We start from the raw sequence: 23,132 nt of genomic DNA on the forward strand, positions 1-23,132 counted from the left end.
TGCTGTGTTTGCTAGTTCCAAATCAGAGCACATATTTTACAGCTTATCCTGTTACTGTTAGTTGGAAGAGCTCTTGGTGTTGGATATCTCCTGCTGAAAACAGTCACCAACCGGCTCTGCAGCCCAGCGTTGCCCCCCAGCACATTCCTGCCATCATTTTCTCTGCTGGTGTTTGGTGCATCCTTGGGGGATGGCCCACGACACTGCCACAGACTATGGATGAAAACCCTTCCAGACCAATCTGCATGGCAAGCTGGCTTTCCACCAGCTGGGGCTGCAGGGGAAAGCATCCCCAAATGTAAACCATGGGATAAAGAAAAAATGATGGCAAGATGGTGTGTGGGAGGCTGCCTTTGGGTGGACATGGTTAAATGTAGGCTGATTGGACAGGATAGAAAAAAGCGCCACGGAAAACTAACAGTATGTTGAAAAAAAATAATAGTTGAAACAGCCAGAAATGGGTAATTTCTCTTTATGAACATCTGACAGTTCATACCTTGAGGTTTAATGGAAGGATAAGTCAAGACCTCTTGCAGCCTCCCTGTGTCAATGCAAGTGGTTTTCTTCTATTCCCTTCATTGCTGCTTTCTGCACGGTGCTGCTCAGAGCTACTGCAGGTACCTGGGATAGATTGGAGGAACCAGCAGAAAGGATCAGGTTAACCCAACAATAACCTGAAGACAGGTCCCTCTTGGGGAAGAGGTTAGAGTTCGAGGATGTTGGGGAGGTTGTTAGCATGAAAAAAAGCTTCATCCAGCTCCCAAGATCTGGCAGGTGCAAGGTCCCAAGCCCAGTTTGTGACATCTTCACCCCAGTGTCTTGGGCAGGGCATGACCTCCTAGCAGGACAAAAATATTTTTTTCCTGTCTCTCAGGCACTTCTGCAAGTGCTTCTGGTCTGCATTTGTAGGTGATGCTCGCTGCGCAGCAGAGGCTGACATTTCTCCCCGGTGTGGCACTAGCTGGCACCTTGCTTGGGTGGTGGGCGGTGAGTGGGCTTTGCTGCAGCCGTTTTGTTGCAGAACCGCCCTGAGGATGCCTCCCACAGCAGCGAGCCGCTTGGTTTCCTGCCTGGGTGTGCTGACCTCTGGAGCAACGCTAGACAGAGCAGCAGAGGGACTTAGGATGTGGTTGGAAAACCCCAAGGAGTGCAACTGCGGTGTTTAAAGACATTTTTGTGTTCCCCAGCTGTTTGCCATGGCCTCTCTGCTGGAGTTTTCTGCACCCACAGGAGGACAGGGCTGGGCTGGGTTAGTTTAGTTGGGTAATGAGCTGAGCTGACCAGGCTGCCTTTGTGCTGGAGCAGATGAGGATGCTAACATCACCCTCTCCAAGACTGAGGTGCAGGGTGTCATCTCCTGCAAAAGCAGGGTAACAAACAGCTGGGGAGCTGTGTCTATAAATGTCTAAGCTGTTTCTAGAGGGATCTTCTCATCCCAGCTGCAGAGCTTTCCCATAGCAGGAAATCTGCCTCCCAGATGTGAGGTGTGAGTGTGTTTGAGACTGAAGCAGTGGCTTAGCTTCTTTAGAGACAAAATTTATTATTGCTATAGTTATCTATACTCCCACAGAGAATAATGTGTAATCACCACATGAGCACGCAGAAGTATTAAGACTTCAATTTTCTTATGCATGTTCTGCTTTGCTGTCTGGACATTAACCTGCCTGTGCCTCAGTTTCCCCCACCTATAAGGTGATGATAAGGACTAAGTTTCACCAGAAGCCAACATGTCCATTGTGTGGCAACTTCTCAGATTTCTACATCTCCCTTTGATCCAGACTGAAATGGCTGTTTCAACATATTTTGTGAAAACTGGTTGTGCCGGACAAGCCCATGCTCCTGCTATTCCCATCTGGGAATACATCCAATGGGGTGGGCTGGGAGTCACAGGAAACCCTGGGTGGTGGGGAAAAAAATTGCTCTGGCTCGGCCTCCCTGACAAAACTGAGGTTAAAACCAGTACCTCCCCCTCCCCACCCCCCGGGTGAAAGGAAATGAGATTGAAAACATCTCGAGAGCTGCTGGGATGACACAGGTCTGGATTTTGAGGTCCAGGGGAGGGAAGAATTTCAATACCCTCAAAAGCAATGTGCATAGCCCTGGGTAAAAGTCCTACACGGACATCAGGCACAGCTTAAACCTCCTTCTCTGTTATCTGAAGGGGGTAAGTAAATGGCGGCTGCTGGCTCTGCTGAACCGAAGGCCTGATCCAGAATGCCCTTAAGGCTGTGTCTGAAGAGCCTCATCGACTTCAGAGGGATTTGCACACTTGATTGAAGTTAAGCATGTGTCTGAGTGCTTTTGCTGTGTCCAAGCCATAATCCCAGAAATGTTTCAAGTGGGAAGTTGCAGCCTGCTGGTGAAATTCTGATTTTAAAGGCATTTAAAAAAAAAAGCGAATTTTTTTATTTTTGGAAACATCATGCTTTTAGCCATAAGACATTCCTTTCTCCTGGGCTGTCCCTGGAAAGGGGTCTCCTGCTGCCCCTTTCCTGGATGTTCACAGAGCTGCTAGAAAACTGATGAAATGGTCCCATTCAGCCTCTTGCCTGGTGAAATGGTTCTGGACCAGCTCTTCTGCTGCTCCTCTGTTAAATGGCCTTCCCATTTTAGCAGAAAGTGTCAAAGCTGGGCACCCTGGAGCTTGAAAGGTCTTGACTTTATCTCAGTACTGAATGGGAAAGTGTTTGCAGTCCTGAGTCCAGCCTCAGGGCATTTGGGATGCAGGTGCCAGCCCTCATCATGGTGCTCCCTGCTCTATGGAAGCAGTGGTTGTGAGGGAAGAGGGAGTGAATGAGGGTGGGGAGACAGTAAACCTTCTGGTAACTATGAAAGCAGCTTGCCACGTCTGAGTAAGCTTCTCTCCAAGCCAAAATTTTAGGCTTCAGTCACTTGATGTGAAATTTATCCACAAGTGATGTTCACCCGTGTGTGTGTGCCCCATTGCATCCCCGAGGGGTCCATGCAAAAGTTGGGGAGGGCATACAGGATGCTTGAGGTCCCTCAGCCATCTGTGCCGGGGCTAAGGGCACAGACTCCCAATCTGAGGACCATCCTGTAGCATGTCCAAGGTAAAACACTGGAGGTGATTTTGGCTATGGCCTGGTTGCTAAATGAAATTCCCTGAATTCAGTCACTCATGCGGTGGAGCCATTGCTTTCCCTGGCTTTCCCATTTGCAAGCAAATTGATTAATGTCCTTCGCTATTAACATTCCAGCTGCTCCCCTTGCCTCCGTTTTTTTTTTTCCTTCCCCCTTTTTTTTGTACCATCAGTAGAAATCAGCAAAAATATCTAACCAAATTCTTTGTCTTGGGGCTGCAGAAGATACCATGGGTAAGTCGTCAGATTAGTTTAAGTGCTTTCTTTGTAACTCAGTACCTGTGGAATGTCGTAATAAAGCCATGATGGTCAGAGTGTAGCTTTTTAAACAATAAAACAGGGGAAGCGATGAAAGGCTTTTTTTTTTTTTTTTTCAAAAAAAGGGAGGCAGCAGAGGCCTCAGAGTTAATTTATGTAATATTTCTATTAAAAACAATGTCTATTCAAGACAGCAATTTAAAGCCTGCACCGTTGGCTTAAAATATAAATCCAATAAACCTCTATTATGATTCCTCCATTAGGTCAGTGTGATGGAATTTTGTGGACTTCTAAAATAAGACATCATTATTTTTCAGGAATGTTTCATGAATCACAGTCAAAGCCCCTTCATCTTTGCTTGTATAAATTTCAATGTATAAATTTCAAAAATGGTGCTCTTATAAAATACATACATTTGCTGAAGCCGGCAGCCGGCTTTCTTCTTGGAACAGCATCCTCAGACCTGAAATCCAGTTTGCATAGCAGATGAGGCAAATGTTCCTTAATGGCACTGTGGCTGCGGACTGAGAGATGAGGCTGAGGTTATATGAGATTTGCACGTTTCTTTGTATAATATCAATGAGAAGAGAGTTACATTGTTCCTGAGAGAGATGCAGCACCTGGGGACCATTGCTTTAGTGGAAGTATATGCATTTTATGCATTTGTTTGTTTGTTCATGTGTTTTGTTTGGATGAGAAGGTTGAGTGGTGGCTGGGGGACAAACTAGAAAGACAATCCCTGTCCCAGAAACCTCAAAACATTCCAGGCAAAGCCCAAACCAGGGACTGAGTTTAAGAGGAGTCCTCACATCCTCCCTGAATTTCAGGCTGTTAGGACCGTGTTAGCACAAGAATTAATTAATCTGTACCCTGTGTGGTTCTACACTGAGAAGACCACCACCAAAATTGGCCAAAATCTGCCCCTGGCCTAAAAATGGCACAAATTTCTTCTTGTGAGCTCTACCTCATCCTCCCATGGACAATCATCCTCTTTGCTGGCAGGTTTAGGTCCATGGTGTTGCTGTGGCTGCAACAGCTGGATTTGGGCTTGAAGCATCCCAAAAGTACCTTGAAACTAGGGAGTGAGGAGCTGCAGGTTAGGTTCACAACAGCTTCATCGCCTCTGCAGGACAGAGACCCACCAAAACCAGGTTGTGCCATGTGGCTGGTGCACAGGGCAGAAGTTCACCTCCAGCAATTATGGGAGATGCTGCTGTTGTTGATCACTGGGGTTTGCTCGTGGAGATATTTTATTTTGGTATCCCTTGCTGCAGGAGGAAGAATTCATTGACTGGTGGAGCAAATTCTATGCTTCCACAGGAGAGAGGGAAAAATGTGGCTGCTATTTAGAGAAGGGCTTTGACACGCTGAAGGTAAGTGGCCTTGGCTGGTTCTTGTTCATTGGACCTGCACTCTCCATGATGTTTTTCTACAAGCTTTGATTTCTTTGAATTTTTTAGGTTTTTTTTTCTTTCAGGGGAAAAACCAAAAGATCATTTTCCCCAGAGTGCAGGTACTTTTGTTTTAAAAAATAACTGCTTTGAAAACTCAATTTTCCTTGCAAAATCTTTTCGGTAGCTTTCCACTTTGCAGCCTTCAAAAAATTGTCACATTTCTAAGTGGCAAAGGAGATGGAGAACTCCCACCCTGAAAAGCGTTTGGGAACAACAAGGAGAACAAGGGAACATCTTCCCTTAGGAAGGGGAGATTTAGATGCCCTGTTTCAAGAAGGGCTAAAATTAACACAGGAGCCAAAATAGGACTAAAGTGGGGGAAACCTTGTCTCATCTTAAGGAAGATGTTCCCAGCAGGAAGGTCTCTGGTTGATGAAAAACCCTCTGTGAGACCTTGGCTTGGTCTGGGTCTTCCGCAATATGCTGTTATTTATTGGGTTGCCAAAAGTCTGTTCTTCATCCCTGTCCTGGGGGGAAACAAGGGTGACAGGTCCCAGGACTCTGTCCCAGTGGGTGGTATTTGCTCCAGACCAAGGAGCTTGTCCCACATTGGTGGGGACACACTGCCAGTCCTTCTCTGTCTGGACACAGTCCCTGCCCTCACCCCCCTGTCTCTCTCTCCCCAGGTCTATGAGACAGAGCTGGAGAACGTGGAGGATTTCGAGCATCTCTCTGACTTCTGCCACACCTTCAAGCTGTATCGTGGTCGGTCGCAGGACTCAAATGATGACCCCTCAGTCGTGGGCGAGTTCAAGGTGTGATGGTCTCTCTTTCTACGTGTATCCATACCCGACAATGCACACTGCTAGGTGGAATATCTTGCTGCTGAGTGGGATGATGCCAATTGACTATTTTTGGATAGGACTTCAGTGAGAAATGGGCCATAAGAGTAGGGCACTTGGCTCAGTTTGAACAACCTGCCTGTGCAGACCTGGCTTCTGGATTCCCAGCAGCAAGTGCGTTGCATGCTTCAAACTCAGTCTAAGCTGTGCTGTCATCCTGGAGCAAAAACCCATCTGAAACCAATGCTGGATGTAAGCAACGGAGCATCTTCTTCCTCCAGGACAGTGGTGGGTGCATGTGTGAGCACTGATGGTCTCACCATGCTGATGCTCAGAGCTCTCCTTTTGGAAGTGTCTGTCCAGTGCAGAGGAGCAATGCATCCTTTACTCTTTTTAACCTTTAGCGTATTTGCAAGAGACAATGGATTAAATTTTTCTAGCTCTTTTTTTTGTTGTTTTTTAAATTCCTGCTCTTACCCAGCACTCTCCTCCCCCAGACAATAGCCAGAGACTGATTCCTGCCACTTCACCAGGAGGAAATCAGCTCTGGTGAATAAAACACTTGTAAATTTTTGCATTTTCTCTCTCCTCCTCTCATCCTTCTCTCAGGAACCAGTTGCCTTGTTCAGGAACCCTTAAAACTGCCCCTGCAGAGAAAGTCTCAGCCTCAGCCTTCGGGGAGCTGCTTCATAGCAAGGCTCCTTTATATGTCATTAATAGCATGAAGGCTCAAAGGACAGTGAAGTAGGAGAGGTAAAGGACAAACAGGCTGCAGTTGCTCTGTGCAGACTTATAACAGAGTTTGCATTGACATTCAGCCAAGAGATGAATGATACAGGCAGCTTGCCGCCCTGCTCCTGGCTCTCTTGACCATGAAGAGCCTGACAGGACATGGTCTGGTCTAGGAGGTAGAAGATAGTCAGGATCTGGGCTCTGTCCCCAGCATTGTAATAGTCATAGATGCCCCATCCCCGGAAACATTCAAGGTCAGGTTGGATGGGGCTCTGAGCAACCTGATGTAGTTGAAGATGGCCCGGCTCATTGCAAGAACATCAGACTAGATGACCTTTAAAGGTCCCTTCCAACCCAAACCATTCTATGATTCTGTGATTCTATGCAACCATCTGGACTTTTGTTGCAAGCCTGCTCACATGAGACCCATCTGCACATGTGGGTGTGCAAGTGCAGCTGAACGCATCTGTCCTTCACAGGGTTCGTTCAAAATTTACCCTCTCCCAGATGACCCACGAGTCCCAGTGCCACCTCGGCAGTTCCACCAGCTGCCAGCCAGAGGACCCCAGGAGTGTCTTATCAGGGTCTACATCATCCGGGCCTTTGACCTCCAGCCCAAGGACGCCAATGGAAAGGTATTCTGCTGGGGAAAGTTGTGGTGGACCTCAATGTTGCCTCATGGGGTGGGCTCTTTCAACAGGTCAGCCCTAATTGATCAAAATTTGTATATATAGCTTAAAATTTAGAAACAGTGGTGACAGCAAAAAGGAGAAAATCTACCCCTTCTTTCTGCCTCCATTGCAACATCTGGGAATCCCAGGAGCCAACTCTTTATCCTGAGGGATTTTTCAGTAGGGCTAGTTAAAATAGATAAATTAGGGTTTTTTGGCTTGTTTTTTTTTTTACTTTGGTGCCAAAGGAAACAAAATCATGTCTTTCACATGATTCGCAATTGCCAGTCTGGAAGAAAAATTCAGTGTAAAAAGAAAATTGTGTTGGTTCAAAGAGTAAATGTTCATTTTGTTTCACTTTGCAAAAAAACTCAAGGAAAAAAATCCTTCATAACTCTTGTTGTTCCACTGGAAAACAGAGAAGAAGTTAAAAAAAAAAAAGTATGGGAAATATTTCAACATGAACAAAAAACCTCTGCTTTTTCATCTGCCCAGTTTTTGAAAATGGACTTGGAATTAAAGTTTTCAATTTCTTAGAAATCTCTCATAAGACACTCCTGCAGATCAAAAAGGAGTAGAAAAAAATGCTTTTTTTACACTGAAAACTGAAACTAATCCAAGTTTCACCCACAGCCTTTCCCCTTATGCTGAGATGTGTCCTAAAGCTCATCATAGTCAGGGGGAGACAAAAGGAGAGCCCTGGATGCCCAGTCCATCCTCACACTGAAGACCTTCCCTGAGCACTGCTTTTCCATCCTTTGCTTCTTAAAAAAATCTGCAAGTCAAGGAAAAGTGATGAAGAATTTGGCCTCAGTGTTTTTTCCAGGGAGCATAACTAGCCGATATCTTTGCGTGGTTTTTTTTTGTTTGTTTTTGTTTTTGTTTTTTTTTTGTTTGGTATTTTGTTTTTGTTTTGTTGTGAGCTAGGATGGTGGGTCCCTCTAGTACTGAACTCAAGCCGGGTGCCATCCTTTAGGTGAAGTTTGTTGCGTTTTTTTCCTTTTCTTTTTTTTTTTTTTTCTTCCCCTGGAAAAAATGCTGACTCGAGTTAATTTAACCACTTTTCAAATTTATGCTGGTTTCCTGGAATAATTTTAGTTGTGAGAGGGAAGCTTAAAAACTTGCTAAAAATGCAAAAATATCTGATACATTTTTTAGATGTTAAAGTATGCTTCCATTTTCTTTTTTCTTAAATTTGTTGCAGCATCTTTGAAATAAATTGCTTTGAGCCACATTTTTTGAAACAAAATGTTTTTCCTTTGACATTTTAGTCCCCTACATTTGTAAATCTATTTTTGAGTAGACGTCCAACATAAAAAATGATGACCTCGATGGAACCTCAAAATAGGTGACTCAGATGAGAACGCTAACATCCTGAGGACTTCAGAGCAAGCCCAGTCCACTGAAGAAGCCATAACTACTTTTTTTCATGCTCTTTTATTGCTTTTCCATCCCATGGACTTCAGAAGGGCTTGGACTCTTGTCCTTTGGTCATCCTCTAAAAGGAATTGTAGTGCAAGTAGCTCTTACTGATGGTCACAGATTTTTTGTAAGGACCTAATGGTCAGACTATCCTATCTTTGAAAATAGGTGTTTGTCAAGGGTGGTGGAAAATCCTGCTTGCTGGGACCAGGGGAGGCTGAGTTATTCCTTTGTCATCAATGTTGCTGTGCAATGACTCTTTCTTGCATTTATTTTCATGCCCATCTTTAGTGCGATCCCTATGTGAAGATTTCAGTGGGAAAGAAATCCATAAATGACCAAGAAAATTACCTTCCCTGTACGCTGGAGCCTGTCTTTGGAAAGTAAGTTTTAATTCAGTTTGGAGTCCATGTGATTTTTTATGTCATATTGAGGGAATAGGGGCAGGCCAGCTTCCCATTCCAATCTACAATCAAAGTCAAGTTGGTGGGGCTCTGAGCAACCTGATCTAGCTGAAGATGTCCCTGCTCATGGCAGGAGGGTTGGACTAGATGGCCTTTAAAAGTCCCTTCCAACCCAGGCCATTCTATGATTCCCTTGGTGTGATCTTGGCTCATGTTAACCTTGCTGAAGTGAGTCTGGTCTTGGCTCGACCACTATCCTGCCTGCCATGGCTCATTCATCTTCTCCCTGGGACTTTTGAGCTGTGGAGCATGGACTGCATCTGCTCTGCCATCAACAGAGACATCAGGAGGGGTTTTTAGATCTGAGATTCCCCTGTGGAGGCATCTGCCTCATCCCATTGATGGTAGAGAGTCTGGGAAACTGTCCCTTATTTAGGCACTTTGCTAAAAAGTCTGAAGAAAAGACAAGATGAATGGAGACCTGTTTGATTAGGCTCTGAAAAAGGATTATCTATTAATACAATGTGGTCTGGTTGACTTGTTTGCCTTGCATTAGGGCCACAAACTTGCGATAAAAGGCAAAAGATAATGTTTTCAGAAAAGGGCGTTCGTCAGAGCCAGAAAGCACCATAGGAACGAGTCAAAGTAGAAGGAGGCAGAGGAAAACCTGGTCTTCAACCTCCATGTGCCGATAGGACTTTGTTCTCCCAGAAAGGCTGGGATTAGATCTAGGGGGTAATGCTTCAGCACAAACAGGGGTCAAGCCCTACTCCACATGACATCCAGCTGGTTTTCTTAGGTGATTCTTACCAGCTCAGGCTGTCAATGCTGTGACACTTTTCCAACAAAGCAAGACCGAGAGGGAGATACGTGATCTGCAAGGAAGGAGGAAAAGGGAGAGGGATGGCGAGGGTGATACTGGTGAGACCTGGGAGGACAGTGTGCATTAGACGTATTTCCTCTTCTTTTGCCAAATGGAGATGGCGGTTCCTATGGTGAATTCAAAGTGGTTGCTCCCCATCTAGTGTGAGGGAGCCCTGATCTCCAGTGAGCCAGGACCTACTGCCCTGTTGCAGAGCCCACAGCCAGATCCTGGTGAGCTCTGCTTGGCAGAGCAAGCCCTCCTTCGCCAAGCCTGGCTCCCAGCCAGAGGCCGTCTAGACAGCGTGCTGCACCTCCCACCCGGTCTTTAAAGCAAGATGTAAAACTGAGGTCTTGGCTGCTGGCGGCTATTAAACCTCTCATTTCACGAGCTTTTCCCTGGGCGGCTGGCTGCCTTCCAGCTTTAGCTAATTACTTTCTGCTGACCCCAGTTCCTCCTGCACTCTTAATTGGTGGCATAATCACTCACTTCCCCTCCTTAAAAGCTGCTCCGGGGTGGGTGCTGGCAGCAGGAATGGGCATTGTGTTTCTCCCCAGCATTGCCTGCCTTTCAGCAGCAGGTGGAGGGTTCCTGGTAGTGCTGGGTCAGTCCTGGACTGTCCTGCCCACCCTGTTGTATCACCTTGTACATCGCTGGCATCCATGAGCACCGGCTTGGTCTAGATCTGGGTGTTGTGTTTTGTCAGGGTCTTGGTGCTTTGCCTTTTGACATCCTTTATTTGAAGAGGGAAAGTTTGCTCTTGCTTTTTGTTATGTCAGTATGTTGACTGTGGTGTAATGATGGCAGAGGAGACAGCACAGAAAAAAGGTGCTTAGAACTGGGAGGAGAGGGCAAGGAGGTTTTGGGGGTCAGCCTTGTGCTGACCACAAGCTTGGCCCAGGCAGGCTTGACTCCTGTTTTGGATATTTGCTCTTTGGGCTCAAAGAGCAGATGGTCTTCTAAAGCTGTCTTTTTTCCCCCTTTCAAATTCCATGGCAATGATGATTCCTGACTCTCGCCTTTTCCCTGGATATTGCAGTGACCACTGTTATGCCCAATTAGCAGATAGAGAAACTAAGCAGGGGAAAAGTTTTCTTCAGAGTAATTCAACCAGGCAAAAAGAAACCCAAAACATGCTTGCTTAGTGCATATCCACAAGATAAGCCATTACAACACAGGACCAATAGTACAAGACCAATGTAGCAAAGATGCGCAATGGGTGTACTGTCCTTCCTGGTGGGTTGGGATGGTGTGTGGGTCTGTTTCCTGTGGGGCACTCAGCAACATGAAACTTCAACTCACGGGTATTTCTTGGCTCCCACTGCACAGGATGTTCGAGCTGAGCTGCACTCTGCCCTTGGAGAAAGACTTGAAGATCACGCTCTATGACTATGACCTCCTGTCGAAGGATGAGAAGATTGGGGAGACCGTCATAGACCTGGAGAACCGTTTCCTATCAAAATATGGGGCTCGCTGTGGCCTCCCCCAAACGTACTGCATGTAAGTACCTCTGCAGGCTCAGGCAGTGGGTCTCTGTAGCTTCCAGGGCTGCGTGGTGCCAAGTTGGCCATGGGTATGAGAGTGATGTTTCAACCCAAGGGTCTGCTGGCCCGGGGTTGTCCCAAGGGGAACTGACCAGTGCTGTACTTCACCATGGAGATTTGTCTATAGATGCAGATTCACACCAGACAAACTCCACGTTTGACGAACTTCCCTGAGCCCTGGCTCTCCTCCAGAAGCATGAAATGCTTCAAATAGCAGAAATCTCACTGGGGAGATCCTGTTATGTCCCTGATGCCTCTTGGGCACACCACGATGAGGACACCCCCCATGCACAGGGCCAGCTGAAGGGTGACATGGTGGGTCTGGGGGGAAGAGCTATCGGACACCCCATCAGTGCAAGCTGGGGCTTAGTGGGCTGTGGGACATGCAACCCCATTCACCGGTGAACACAGACTCAGAGCGAGCTGCACCTTCTTCGACCATCCTTCTTTGGTGTAATGCTGCTGCTGCCCCTTGTTGGGGATGGAAGATGTTTTATCACTTGTCGAGCTGTTGTTTTTCCTCCTGTTTGGTTTGGTTTCAGCTCTGGACCCAACCAGTGGCGAGACCAACTCCGTCCTTCCCAGCTGCTTCACCTCTTCTCCCTGCAGCACAACTACAAGGCTCCCACCTACAAGTCCGACCGGGTCATCTTCAGGGAGCAAGAGTACATCCTCTCTGAACTGGGTAAGGTAATGGGGCTGCTTTGGGGTTGCAAATAGTTTTCCTTTATCCAGAAAAAGGGATGGAGTTGGAGGGCATGACCATATCACGGTGAAGGATTATTGTGGAGACCAGGAGTGGGTGATGGACACATCTCTGTCCTCCTCACCTTGCTGCCCAGATTGGCTCTGCACGTTTTTGAAGGTTGGCTCTGCCCCAATGGTTGCAGGTTGCAGTTGGATCTGCACCAAACCCCGGGGCTGAACCCAGACCTACAATCCAGCCATGTTAACCTTGGCCTTGAGCGGCTGCCCTTTGCCACTTACAGCAAACCAAACAACATGCAGGCTGGGAGCAGCAAAGTCCATCGCAGCCACAGAGGCTCCAGCCTGGTCTTCCAGCTGCTGCTTGGGCTGGAAGGAGCCGTTGTGCTGTTTGTGTCTCTGCGTTTCGGGGCTGGAGTCACTAGAGGGAGACAATATCATACACACAGTGCCCAGCGTACTGCTCCAGCACTCACGGTCCCTGGGGCGAGGTGTGCTCTATCTGGAAATGCAAAATCAGCCTCTGCCAGCAAGGGGAAAATACCACTGAGTGTTGGGGAGGCATTTTCTTGTTTGCACAAAAACCCTCCAACACTGACACCTGCAATATCCTGGGCATCAACTCATACTCATCTGACTGTCATCCTTGGGAACAGAAGTATGCCTTTTAGAGAAAACTCTGCTTTAGGGCATGGAAGGGGTATTTTGACATATGGAGGAGGTGAAACCCCACTGTATGGCCCAGGAGCTGCAGTTTGACTTTAAGGCCACTACAGTATTGCAGAGCCATCAAGGAGGACTTTACCTGCAGAGGCATAAGACAGCACAGCCCAGGGCTGATCCCCCTCCCTGCTCTTGGGAATCAATGCAAAAATTCGTGGTTCTCCTCTTAGGAGGAGGAGGAGTGGGGGAGCAACAGCTCCTTTGCAGCCTCCTCTTATGCGAAAGGTTTTCAGCAAGGGCTGGAAAGGTGTTAAACCAAGCGGGGTCTTCCCCCCTCTCCCAGCCCCTGCCTTTTACCTTCCTCTGCTTTAATGGCAATCAGTTCAAAAAACAGAACAAAGTCTGATGCTTGACCTCAAGGAGATCTGGAAACCAGCTGTGTTCGCAGAGCAGTGTCAGATCTGAACCTGGCGGTATAAAGTGAAGCTATTAAACACGAGAGCATGGGTTTTACAAGCACTGCACCCGGACCATTATTCCATAACCCCCACATTTGTTGTTTTCTGAGAGGGGCTTTTTCTTTTTCCTGTGCATACACACACACACACATATACACACGCACGCCAGGTTTCCACTGCTTGGGAAATAGCCCATATGTCTGAAGTTAACCACTTCAAGATACTGCCAAGAAAGGAGCTGGGATATATCACCTGAAAGTTGCAGAGCTGTAATAATATTTATGGAGCGCATTTCATTTCAAAGGTCCTCGAAGGTGCATGGCCTTAAAACGCTGTGGCTGAAAGGCAGTGTCTTGGGGGTGATGTCCTCCACCAGCACCAACATGGCATGTGGGGATGGGGAGGCAGGAGCAGGCTCAGCCGAGACCAAGCTGGCCATCCTCCATACCTGGATGTAACAAGGGATCCTGAGTGCTGGAGCAGAGAAGTCAAAAATCTCCATTATTGGAGATCCAGTCAAAAATCTCCATTACTGGAGATATTTGTAGGGGTATTAGGGTCTGATGTGGAGTGGGTTGAGGAGCTAGAGAAGGTTTCAGGTCTGCTCACGTACGGCTCAGTATTTGATGTGACTGTTGTGCACTGGCCTGTTTTGATGAAAGACCACGAATACCCCGGTAGGAGCAGTGAGGACCAGAGCAGGGACTAGGACCAGCCGTTGAGCTGTGCTGGTGGTGTCTGCATGGCCATCCTTTTCCTGTCATTTCTGTCTTTCACCCTGAACCCAGCATAGAAGAGGCAGGACCCTGTAGGGAGCTCATTCCCAGTGCACTCCACTCTGCCCAGCTGAAGATGCCGGATGGTTTTAAATGACGGGATTTAAACAATATCCATTACGCGAGTGCTTGCAAACTGTACCAGAGCAGACTCTTTCATCTCCTCTCCCTGAAGAGCTTTGATCACATGTTAGATAAACCTCTGCTGGGGGTGGGAATGGCAGCAGAGCAGCAGCATGGGCTGGAGGGCTGCTGGGGACCCTGCAGCCCCAACTGCTAGGATTTTAGGGGGCCTGAACCCTTGAGCAGGATCAAAGACTGGACTGTTATTTCCGTGTGCTTCAACTTGGTCCTTGCAATGTTTCACGTGCTGTGATCTGGGGGAGGACATGCACAAGACTCGCCACGTGTCCCTGTCCCATTGTACGCTGGTTTGTCCACGTGTCCCACTGGGAATGGGTTGCCCTGTGCTCTGGAATGTTTGTGATGATGGTGAATGTGCAAATGGAGGTTGCACTCCTCCTGCTCACTCCTGGCTGCAGCGAAGCTGGTAGGCTTGTGCTTGATCACTTGGGAAGCTCCCACAGGACAGTCAGAATCTGTCCCTGCACAGCTGTGGCCGTGGCATGGTGTAATGCTGCTCTTTATCTGCTCTGTGGCAGAGGATGGCAAACCCCTCAACCCCCACCTGGGGCCAGTGGAGGAGCGTCTCGCCCTTTATGTGCTGCGGAAGCAAGGGCTGGTGCCGGAGCACGTGGAGACAAGACGTCTCTACAGTCCTCTCCAGCCAGAAATCGAGCAGGTGGGTGGTGTGACGTGCCCAGGACAAGACCAAGAGCATCACCTCCTTTCTATCCAATGCTAGCCAGGTGGCTGGCTCACTGTGGAGCCATGCTGGGGACACCTACCCCAGGAGATGGGCTGTTCCCAAGGTGGGGAATCAGCTTATGGAGCACAGCAGAGCACTGGCTATCAAATGCAGGCTGGAGCTCGGCTTTGTGGCTGACTTGCTCAGGGTGCTTGGGGAGATTGATTCCAGCCTCCTGTGTTCATTTCCATCAGCATTTGCTCACAATTTATTTTACTTTTGTATTTTTGTGGGAAAGCCATTTCTCATCCGAAAGTCTTAATGTAGAATTATTCTGTAATGGTAGTGACACTGCAGGCTCCTTTGGCAATACAGCAGCATGATTTCTGCAGCTTGAACACACCCTTGGAGGTGTAAAATGTTAGTACTGTTGCAGACTTGATGTTTTTAAGCCAAATGAAAACTAAGGGGCTTCCATCCAAAACCAATTAAATCCAGGTATCTGTATTTAGCCTAACTCCTTTTCTTTGATTAACACATATGTGTAGTTCATGCATTTGGATCAAAAAAAGCTGCTTCCCAAAGAACAAAATGATTAATTATCATCTGTCATACATGTTCCAGTTGCATTGCAAAGGCAGTTTCATGAGACTGGTTCTGCAGCTGGTGTAAATGTGCACAGCCACTGATCTGCACCGTTTCAGCTGTTTCCCTTCTGCGGTTCATTTTTAACCAGAACACCTCTTCAGTGGCGGGAGAGTTGTTGGCAGAAGTAAATGCACTGACAACTACTCTAATATCTTTTCATATTAATTCACCCAGTGAAAATGATGATTAGAGGCAGGAGGTGGCTGCTCTCGGGTGACCAGTGGGTCTGCGCTGTTCTTACAAGTATGGGTGTCATGGTCTTGTTGGACCCGCTATGGAGACTAGCAGGAATGCTTCCTCCATGACATGGGGTTGCATATGGGCAGAGCAATCAGGGTCTGCCCTGCACCGATGCTTCTAACCAAGAGCATCCATAGGAGTGAAACTGGCTCCAGGAGATTAATCTGTGTGACTCAGTACATGCTACATTCAGGGCAGTTCCCAAAAGCATGGCTCTGACCTGCTGCAAAGCCACAGAACAGGCTGGCTTTGTCAGGCTGTTCGCAGTGAGCTAAAAGCCAGGTTGGGCTTTTAAAGTTTTCTGCTGAAATGGAAGATTTTCTTGCCAAAAAGCAAGCAAACCACAAACCCCTTTGTGATGGGCTGATTGTCAAAGGATGGCTTTTTTTTTTTTCTTTCAACCCTTGAGACTGCACAATAAAATATTTTATTGGCACCCATTGGTGTTTTACAGCAAAAGAGACCACCTAAAAAACACCCCCCCCCCCCCCCCCCCCTCCCCCGGCCCTGAGATTTTAGCTGTATTTCTGCTGCTCTTTCCCTGGAAGGATTTTGTGAAAGTGGAATTAGATTCCCCTCTCCTCATCCTACCCTCCACTCCCATGGTCATAAACCCATAAAGCAGCTGTCCAGCTGGTGACAACAGGTGACACCATGGAAAGCAAGTGAACTGCTTGCTTCTCCAGCACCTCACATGGACCTAGTCTTCAGTCTGTCCCTATGTAAAGATAGTCAGCCATGGAGGGTAAAGCCAGAGTGCACCTTCAGCTTATCCAAACCAAACTCTTATACATATCAGGCCATTAACATATACTCAACTATCACTAAAATAATTTTAATATAATACGTAATGACACTTTTCCAATTAAGGAAACCTTAGTTTTCAACTAAGGTGCACTGGAGCACTTCATATTTTCTCTCTCCACTAATGGGCCTTACTGAGGAGGTGAAGGTAACACATTTAGGAGGCTCACCAGGCTTCATGTGTCTTTCTTTCCATGCAGGGAAAGCTACAGATGTGGGTGGACCTTTTTCCAAAATCTCTGGGACAGCCTGGCCCCCCTTTCAACATCACACCACGCAAAGCCAAGAGGTGACTTGTTTCTCATTTCTTAGTGTGGTGCTGGTTCCAGCACTTTCCATTTGTGAGGGGAGAGGAGAGGGGCTGGAGATGCCAGATGGGGAGGAATTCAGCTGCCCAGCTGAGAAATGTCTATGTGGGCTCATCTTCAGAGAAAGATGACTCATGTCTTAGCTCCTTCAGCTAAATATCTGAGTAGAATGTCCAGGTGAGCTTTAGACCAAGATTTTCACCCTTTCATGTTGCTTTTGTTCCCGGGGCTGTCCAGGTTCTTCTTGCGCTGCATCATCTGGAACACCAAGGATGTTATCCTTGATGACCTCAGCATCACGGGGGAAAAGATGAGTGACATCTACGTCAAAGGGTAAGCCACCTCACTTCTGTATCCTTGAGTACTGTAACCTGAAGATGCAAGAGCAGCAGTGAAGGAGTTAACATGGCCCTTGCATCAACATTGCTGTGATAGACATGAACCCCTGCTGGGATGAAGGGGCCATTCACACCTCTCCAGCTATGGATCCAGCTTCTTGGCACACATGTTTCTGCTGTGCTCATAACCACTTCACGATGTCAAGTTTTTCTTTGCATCTCTTGGATGCTTACATTACAATATTTACATTTAGAGAGATAAGATGTGGGGAAGCAGCCTAGCCACTGGAGAGAGGGGCATGTAGTCTGCATTTCCATTGCTGACCCTTTCCCAGCTTCTCTCCTGGGACAGACATGGGCTTGTTCCATATACATAGGTTGGCTTGTTTGCATAGCTGCTTTTTTTTGGAATTCCCTTTTTTCCTGGAAACACACAAAAATGTGGCAACCAGCAGTAACTCCTCTGGCACATTCCCTTCTCTGCCTGACTCCATTTATGTTTTATCTTGTGTAAAATGGTGCAATCCCAGCCAAGGGACTTACTTATTTTGTGCGTTTTTTGGATTTATGGACAGGAAGAGGTAGGATTTTGAAACAGACTGTAAATCCCTTTTTTACAATCCCAATTTTCCTCCTGTAAATCCAGAATGCGCACTGCTTACCTGGTATTCACATCAAGTGCATTGTTATCAGCTCCAGCTAAGCTGCTCTGTGCACTTTGGGGCTCTGAAATAGTAGTCCTTGCAGGGTGTTACCAGGAAAGCAAGAGCATCCAGCGCTTGCTGATATCCCTGTCCTGGCTTTTAGCATCCCCAATGACCAAGCAAATCTCACAGTGCTGTAAAGGAGTTAAAAACATTGCTCAACTTCCTCATCTTCCCCACAAATGGCTGCATCATTAACATCTCTGGAAAAGGCCCAAATAATCCTATTGGAAGGGGAGGCAATGGTCCTTCTTGTGCTTAAGCGTCTGCCCTGCAGACAGGGAATCCTGTAGGCAAAGTGACCTTCATCACCATGGTGTGGTGCTGCTTTGGTGAGGACTGTTCCTTTCATCCATCGCTGCCTCCTGAGCAGGGGCTGGAGCTTGCTTTAGGGTGTACTCAATGGATAAGAAGCTTTTACCTGTGATTTTCCTTCAGAAGATTTCACAGTGCTTCTCTGAGGAGGCTGTTGCCAGTTTATTCTCCATTTAACCCATTAGGCAAGGCCAGGGCTGGAATCTTGGTGTCATGTATGTTATCTTCTGCATAATATGTAAATTATTGTCAAGTCAGTTAGGAAGATAAATGAAGCCAGAGCTTTTCTATTGTGCCTGAGGCAGAACTCAGTTGCCGTTTATTTTATTTAATGTAATAAGTTATTTATTGATAATCCTACAATAGCATGAAGCGGTCTCAACCAAGTTTAGGTTGTGCACAGTGGAGTGCAGAGAGACCTTCCCTTCCTAAAGACTTGTGCTGTAGCCAGAAAAAGAGTGCTAGGGTAGGGAAATCATATTCATTAGAAACTGAAGATTATTTGTTTTTTGGTTAACAGCCCTCTCTGTCACTGTCATAGATGGGGTATCTTTTTGTATTGTTTTCATAGTGAAATTTCCAATAAAATGTTTTACTTCACCAAGAGGGTGGATCAACACAGAACCAGGTCACATGGGAGGTGGGAAGTCTTCTCTCATCATCTTGAAAGATTTTCAAGATATTTCAAGGTAAAACTTTGAGCCAATTGGACTAGGAGTTTCCAGAGACCCCTTCCAACTAACCAGCACTACTAAGATGTTATGCGATGTTATGTGACATCTTTAAAACTCATCTACATCTCCTTTTGGGTTCCTAAATAAAAAGATGGCCTGGGTCCTCCAAGATCTTACACTTGTGCTGAACAAGAGGGGAGGCGTGCTAGTTTTGAGAACAATTTCCTCTTAGATGTAAGAACCTAGCATTGCCTTTGGATATTGCAGATACTTTGAGCCACATGGATCTGAAAAATTCTGGATGAACTACTGGGCTAAAAATCCATCCAGTCCTGATAAGTACAAAAACATTATATCTATAGCTTAGGAAATCTCTGACCTGCAAGTTATTGGAGTCTGGAGAGGTGTGTTGGGAAGGTATCAGGATGTGTTTGCCCCAGTCCCAAGCTCTTTCCTGGACATCTGCTGTTGGCACCAGTCAGAGACAGGACGCTGGGCAAGATGAACCTTTGGTTGGTCACCACGGCCATTCCTATGTTATGTTTTTAATTCTGGGGCACTTTGACTTGAATGCTTTTGATTTCTGGCATCTCCTTCCTGCAGTGGAGAGGGTGCAACAAATCTGCAAGAAAAAAACCCAAACAAACATGCCAAAGAGGCATCCAAATCAAACCATTTATTTGTCCTTTTGTTTGCCTGCAAGGAGAGGGCGCTCACACTGCATCTTCCGAGGGTCCCTGACGAGGTCTGAAGGATGTGCATAAACACACAGGGTTGCCATTTGCATCCTATCAGATCAAATCAAATAATCCAGCCACAATTTAAGTATTAGTGTAACCTCATCACACAATTCGCGCTGCCATCAAGCCCTCACTGTCCATGTAGCACATGTACATGTGATGTGTACCGTAGGATGAACTTGAGTAGACCTCCCTTTGCTGTCTCCAACAACACATTTGGGGTGGGTCATGTGCTCCTCTCAGGCCCTGTAGAAGAGAGGATCATTTGTATAGCTGGGCAAAAAATCCTTATTTTCAATTTCAGTGGAAAACAATCAAACGAGATAATTGTTTTCATTAGAGGTTCCCTCTGAATCTTCCGGCTTTCCTCCAGAAAGGCTCTAAATACACAAATGGATGTGTTTTATTGTTTTGTTTTGTTTCGTTGATTGCTGAAGACTGAAACATCTTGGACAGGGAAAGAGGGCAGAATGAAAACTCAACAGTTGCAAAACTCACAGCTGGAAAAAAGTAGTTGTTATGGAAAGTTTTCAGTTTGCCCCTGGGCTCATTGTGGGGTGACGACAGCAAGCTCCTTTAGACCAGGAGGGGAACTGTGCTGCAAGGACCTGTCTCTAATGGAAGTGGCTTGGGGCCACACTGGCCACAGCAGGGTCTGGCCACTCTGGGATTTTCCTGGGGAAGAACTTCTTGGCCATTTAGGACTTTCAAATAATAATCTTTGAGAAATCGAGAACAGAGGGAAAAAATGGCCCTTTGGTCCTTTAGCATGGTTGTCTCATCAACAGAGTGGTTTTAGGGGCTAACAACAAGGTCAGTTTGTTGGGGTGTCTGCAAAGGGGAACAAGCTCTCGCCAAGGCAGATAGAAGCTGATGTGTGCTTATGGATGGGTAAGTGACAACTTTGAGCCAGAGCTTAAGGCAGTGTTGAGTCTTGAAAACATCCATAAACTGAGGAGAGGGAGGAGAAGACATTGCAGACCTTCTCAGGCTGCTACCACCAGCAGTGGTTCGTCTCCCAACACTGCAGGGACTATTGCATTCCCTCCCAAGTTTCCTATGGCCTCCAGGTTACCCCTACAGATAACAGCCCAAGGCATTCACAGGGGTACGAGACATTTTATTACCTGCTCATTGCCTCTGTGACATTGAGCGAATTCCAAAATTGCTGGTGTGTTTCTAGTTTTTCATACAACATGTTTGCATTTTGCAGCTGGCTGATCGGCCATGAGGGGAACAAGCAGAAGACAGATGTGCACTACAGGTCTATGGGAGGAGAGGGCAATTTCAACTGGAGATTCATCTTCCCCTTTGACTATCTTCCTGCTGAGCAAATGTGTTACATCGCAAAAAAGGTAAGTGTCCCTGGACAGATATTTCTACCTTCTCATAGTAACTCTGGGGTGAAATGCGCTGCATGATCTAAGACTTGCACAACAGCAGCACCAATGGAGCTATGCAAGGCTCAGCCTTACTGTTGTGTTATTTGAAATACAAAGCTGTGGACAGGTGGGAAAATTGGTTTAAAACTTTCACATTTTGCATACAACATTTGTGGGGTCAGAATTAGAGGTGGCTTTGTATAAAGAGCCTGGAGCAACTGACCCCCCAGGAAAGACTCCTCTGGACTGGACATAGCTGAATATTGGTGCAGCGATGTCAAAGTACTCTCCAGATTGCATGGGACTTCCCAAGATGCCTAATCAACAATGAGGTTACTCCAAAGATGGAGATGGCATTTTGAAGGGGGTGGTTAAGTATGCGTCTCTGGCATGGCATAATGGGCATCATGCTGTACCTGGAGATTAGGAGGAGTATTGTTGGTTCTGTGTGGACAGCAGGGATAACCCCTGCTTTCAAGATTCAGTCTTGTTTTGTGACACCTCCCTAAAAGCTCAGACCCCTTCAGCCAGTCAATCCCGAGACTTTGTCCCTGTTCCCTGCCTTGCTGCTATGAACTCAACTACGGTGTTCATTGAATACAGGGTGTCCAAAGAGACCTCGTTGCAGTGGGACCATCTGCATCCACAAAGCTCACCTGGGACTCCGATCTCAGTTTGTTTTGTGGGGCCAGCAAGGTCCCAGCATGGCCTGGGTTGGAACTGGCACTTTGGCGGGGAAGATGCTGAGTGAATTCCCCATCTCTCGAGCCAGACGATCCCTGCGAGGAGGCCTAGCTTCAAAATGAACCGCTGGATAGTTAAGCTGATTGACAGAATCATAGCTGTACCCATTTCACGCTTCATGTTAAACAAATCAAAAGTACAGTGTGTACTACATTCAATTATCCCCCTTTGAAAAAGCAAAGACCCCCCTATAAACCGTTTAAGAAAATACATCCCACTGTGCTGATATTGATTCTCCTCCGACCACATGTCTGCCAACACTGTATCAGAAAATAAACAGCTTGTAAAACCTGTCTGTAAAGGAAAAAATAATGAATGAAAAGCCATGCTTTGCATTTGTGGGACACATTCCGCTCTGGCAATTTTTGATCTCGCCATGTGCTGTTTGAACTCCAGGTTCATTACTGCTGCTGTAAAAGCCCATGCACCGAACTTTAAACGCAGGCAATGGAAAGTGGAATTTAAATCAATATGGTCAGATGGCAAATTCTGAGCTGCTAAAAGCCACCTGCACCCAGCCTTGCTGGTGTTGGCCCTCAGAGAGAGCACTGATGGAAGGAAAGCAGCTTTGAATTTACTCTCCTTTGTTTGCTCCACTCGCCTCCTCACAGGCTGGAGGTCCCTTTGGTGTTGCAGGATGGACTGCAGGATTAGGTCACCCCCAACCCAGGTTGAAAATAGCTCCCAACAGAGCAAGGATGCCCCTGGGCAGCAGGGTTTCTGCAAAGTTTAGTTCTGGTGTGCATATCAGAGGGGAGCTGGGAGCTTGCAAACCTGGGGAAAACCCAGGTGCCACCTGATAGAACTGGACTCTGAAGCCTTGGGATGGCCAGTGGTAGCCAGGATTGTTTAATCCTTGCCACAGCACAGGAAGTTTTGGGAACTTCATCTCCAAAGCTTCAAAGTGCTGAGATTTCTTGGGGTTTCAAGGCTTCAGTCTTCCCACAGGACACCTCAAGGGAAAGCAGGAGGCTGTAAGTCCTGTGAGCATCAATTCAACCTATAGATTGGAAGTGTCAGTTCTTATTCCTGCTTTTCTAAACATTTTAACCATTCAGAATGTTTTTCATCCATATCTTCTCTTGCTGCAGTAATCTTATAAAGATATTGCTTCTCCTTCTGAGAAAGTAATTTTCCCATTCAAAAAAATCCCCATGAAAGAGCAAGTCCATCTTTGGGACAGCTCTTCTGAAAATATGTAAATGCATGTTTCTTTAACATCCCCTCTCAGTATTTATTCAGAATTTCATTCTTCTGCTCTTGCTTCTTTTCGTGCTATCTTTCTCTAGCAGCCTTGGACAAGTCAAGCCATGTCATTTGCAGGGCCACAGCATGCTTGCAGCTTGCTGAGTCCTGCAAGGAGACAGTTTCTTAGATTGCAAATCATGCGATTGTTTTGGTGAAAAGGTCAATACACAATGCATGTTGGAGTGCGGGTATTTCAGAGGGGGAGCTAGTGTAGAAAGGTAGATTCAGTGCCTCAGACATGTTTGCATGAAATCGCATATTGACTTAAGTAGGGGAGGAACAGGCAGGTCCAGGTCCCAGATGAGGACAATGCTCTGCTGCCAAGCAGTGAGAAGTGCAGATGTCTG

General features: G+C 46.7%; 1 protein-coding gene across 4 annotated transcripts in view; it reads left to right on the forward strand.

Annotated features, from left to right (window-relative positions):
* The window catches only part of DYSF (dysferlin), a 105,242-nt gene that overhangs the window by 62,664 nt on the left and 19,446 nt on the right, over window positions 1–23,132 (forward strand). For all 4 annotated transcript variants that reach the window (XM_074148316.1, XM_074148319.1, XM_074148315.1 and 1 more), the window contains 10 exons: window positions 4,634–4,732; window positions 5,440–5,568; window positions 6,807–6,962; window positions 8,712–8,803; window positions 11,016–11,186; window positions 11,773–11,915; window positions 14,495–14,634; window positions 16,533–16,621; window positions 16,878–16,973; window positions 20,625–20,766. In XM_074148316.1, the coding sequence (XP_074004417.1) occupies window positions 4,634–4,732; window positions 5,440–5,568; window positions 6,807–6,962; window positions 8,712–8,803; window positions 11,016–11,186; window positions 11,773–11,915; window positions 14,495–14,634; window positions 16,533–16,621; window positions 16,878–16,973; window positions 20,625–20,766 (1,257 nt within the window). The remainder of the gene's footprint in view (window positions 1–4,633; window positions 4,733–5,439; window positions 5,569–6,806; window positions 6,963–8,711; window positions 8,804–11,015; window positions 11,187–11,772; window positions 11,916–14,494; window positions 14,635–16,532; window positions 16,622–16,877; window positions 16,974–20,624; window positions 20,767–23,132) is intronic.

This window comes from Numenius arquata, chromosome 5 (assembly GCF_964106895.1).
Source record: "Numenius arquata chromosome 5, bNumArq3.hap1.1, whole genome shotgun sequence".
In the NCBI taxonomy this organism is placed as follows: Eukaryota; Metazoa; Chordata; class Aves; order Charadriiformes; family Scolopacidae; genus Numenius; species Numenius arquata.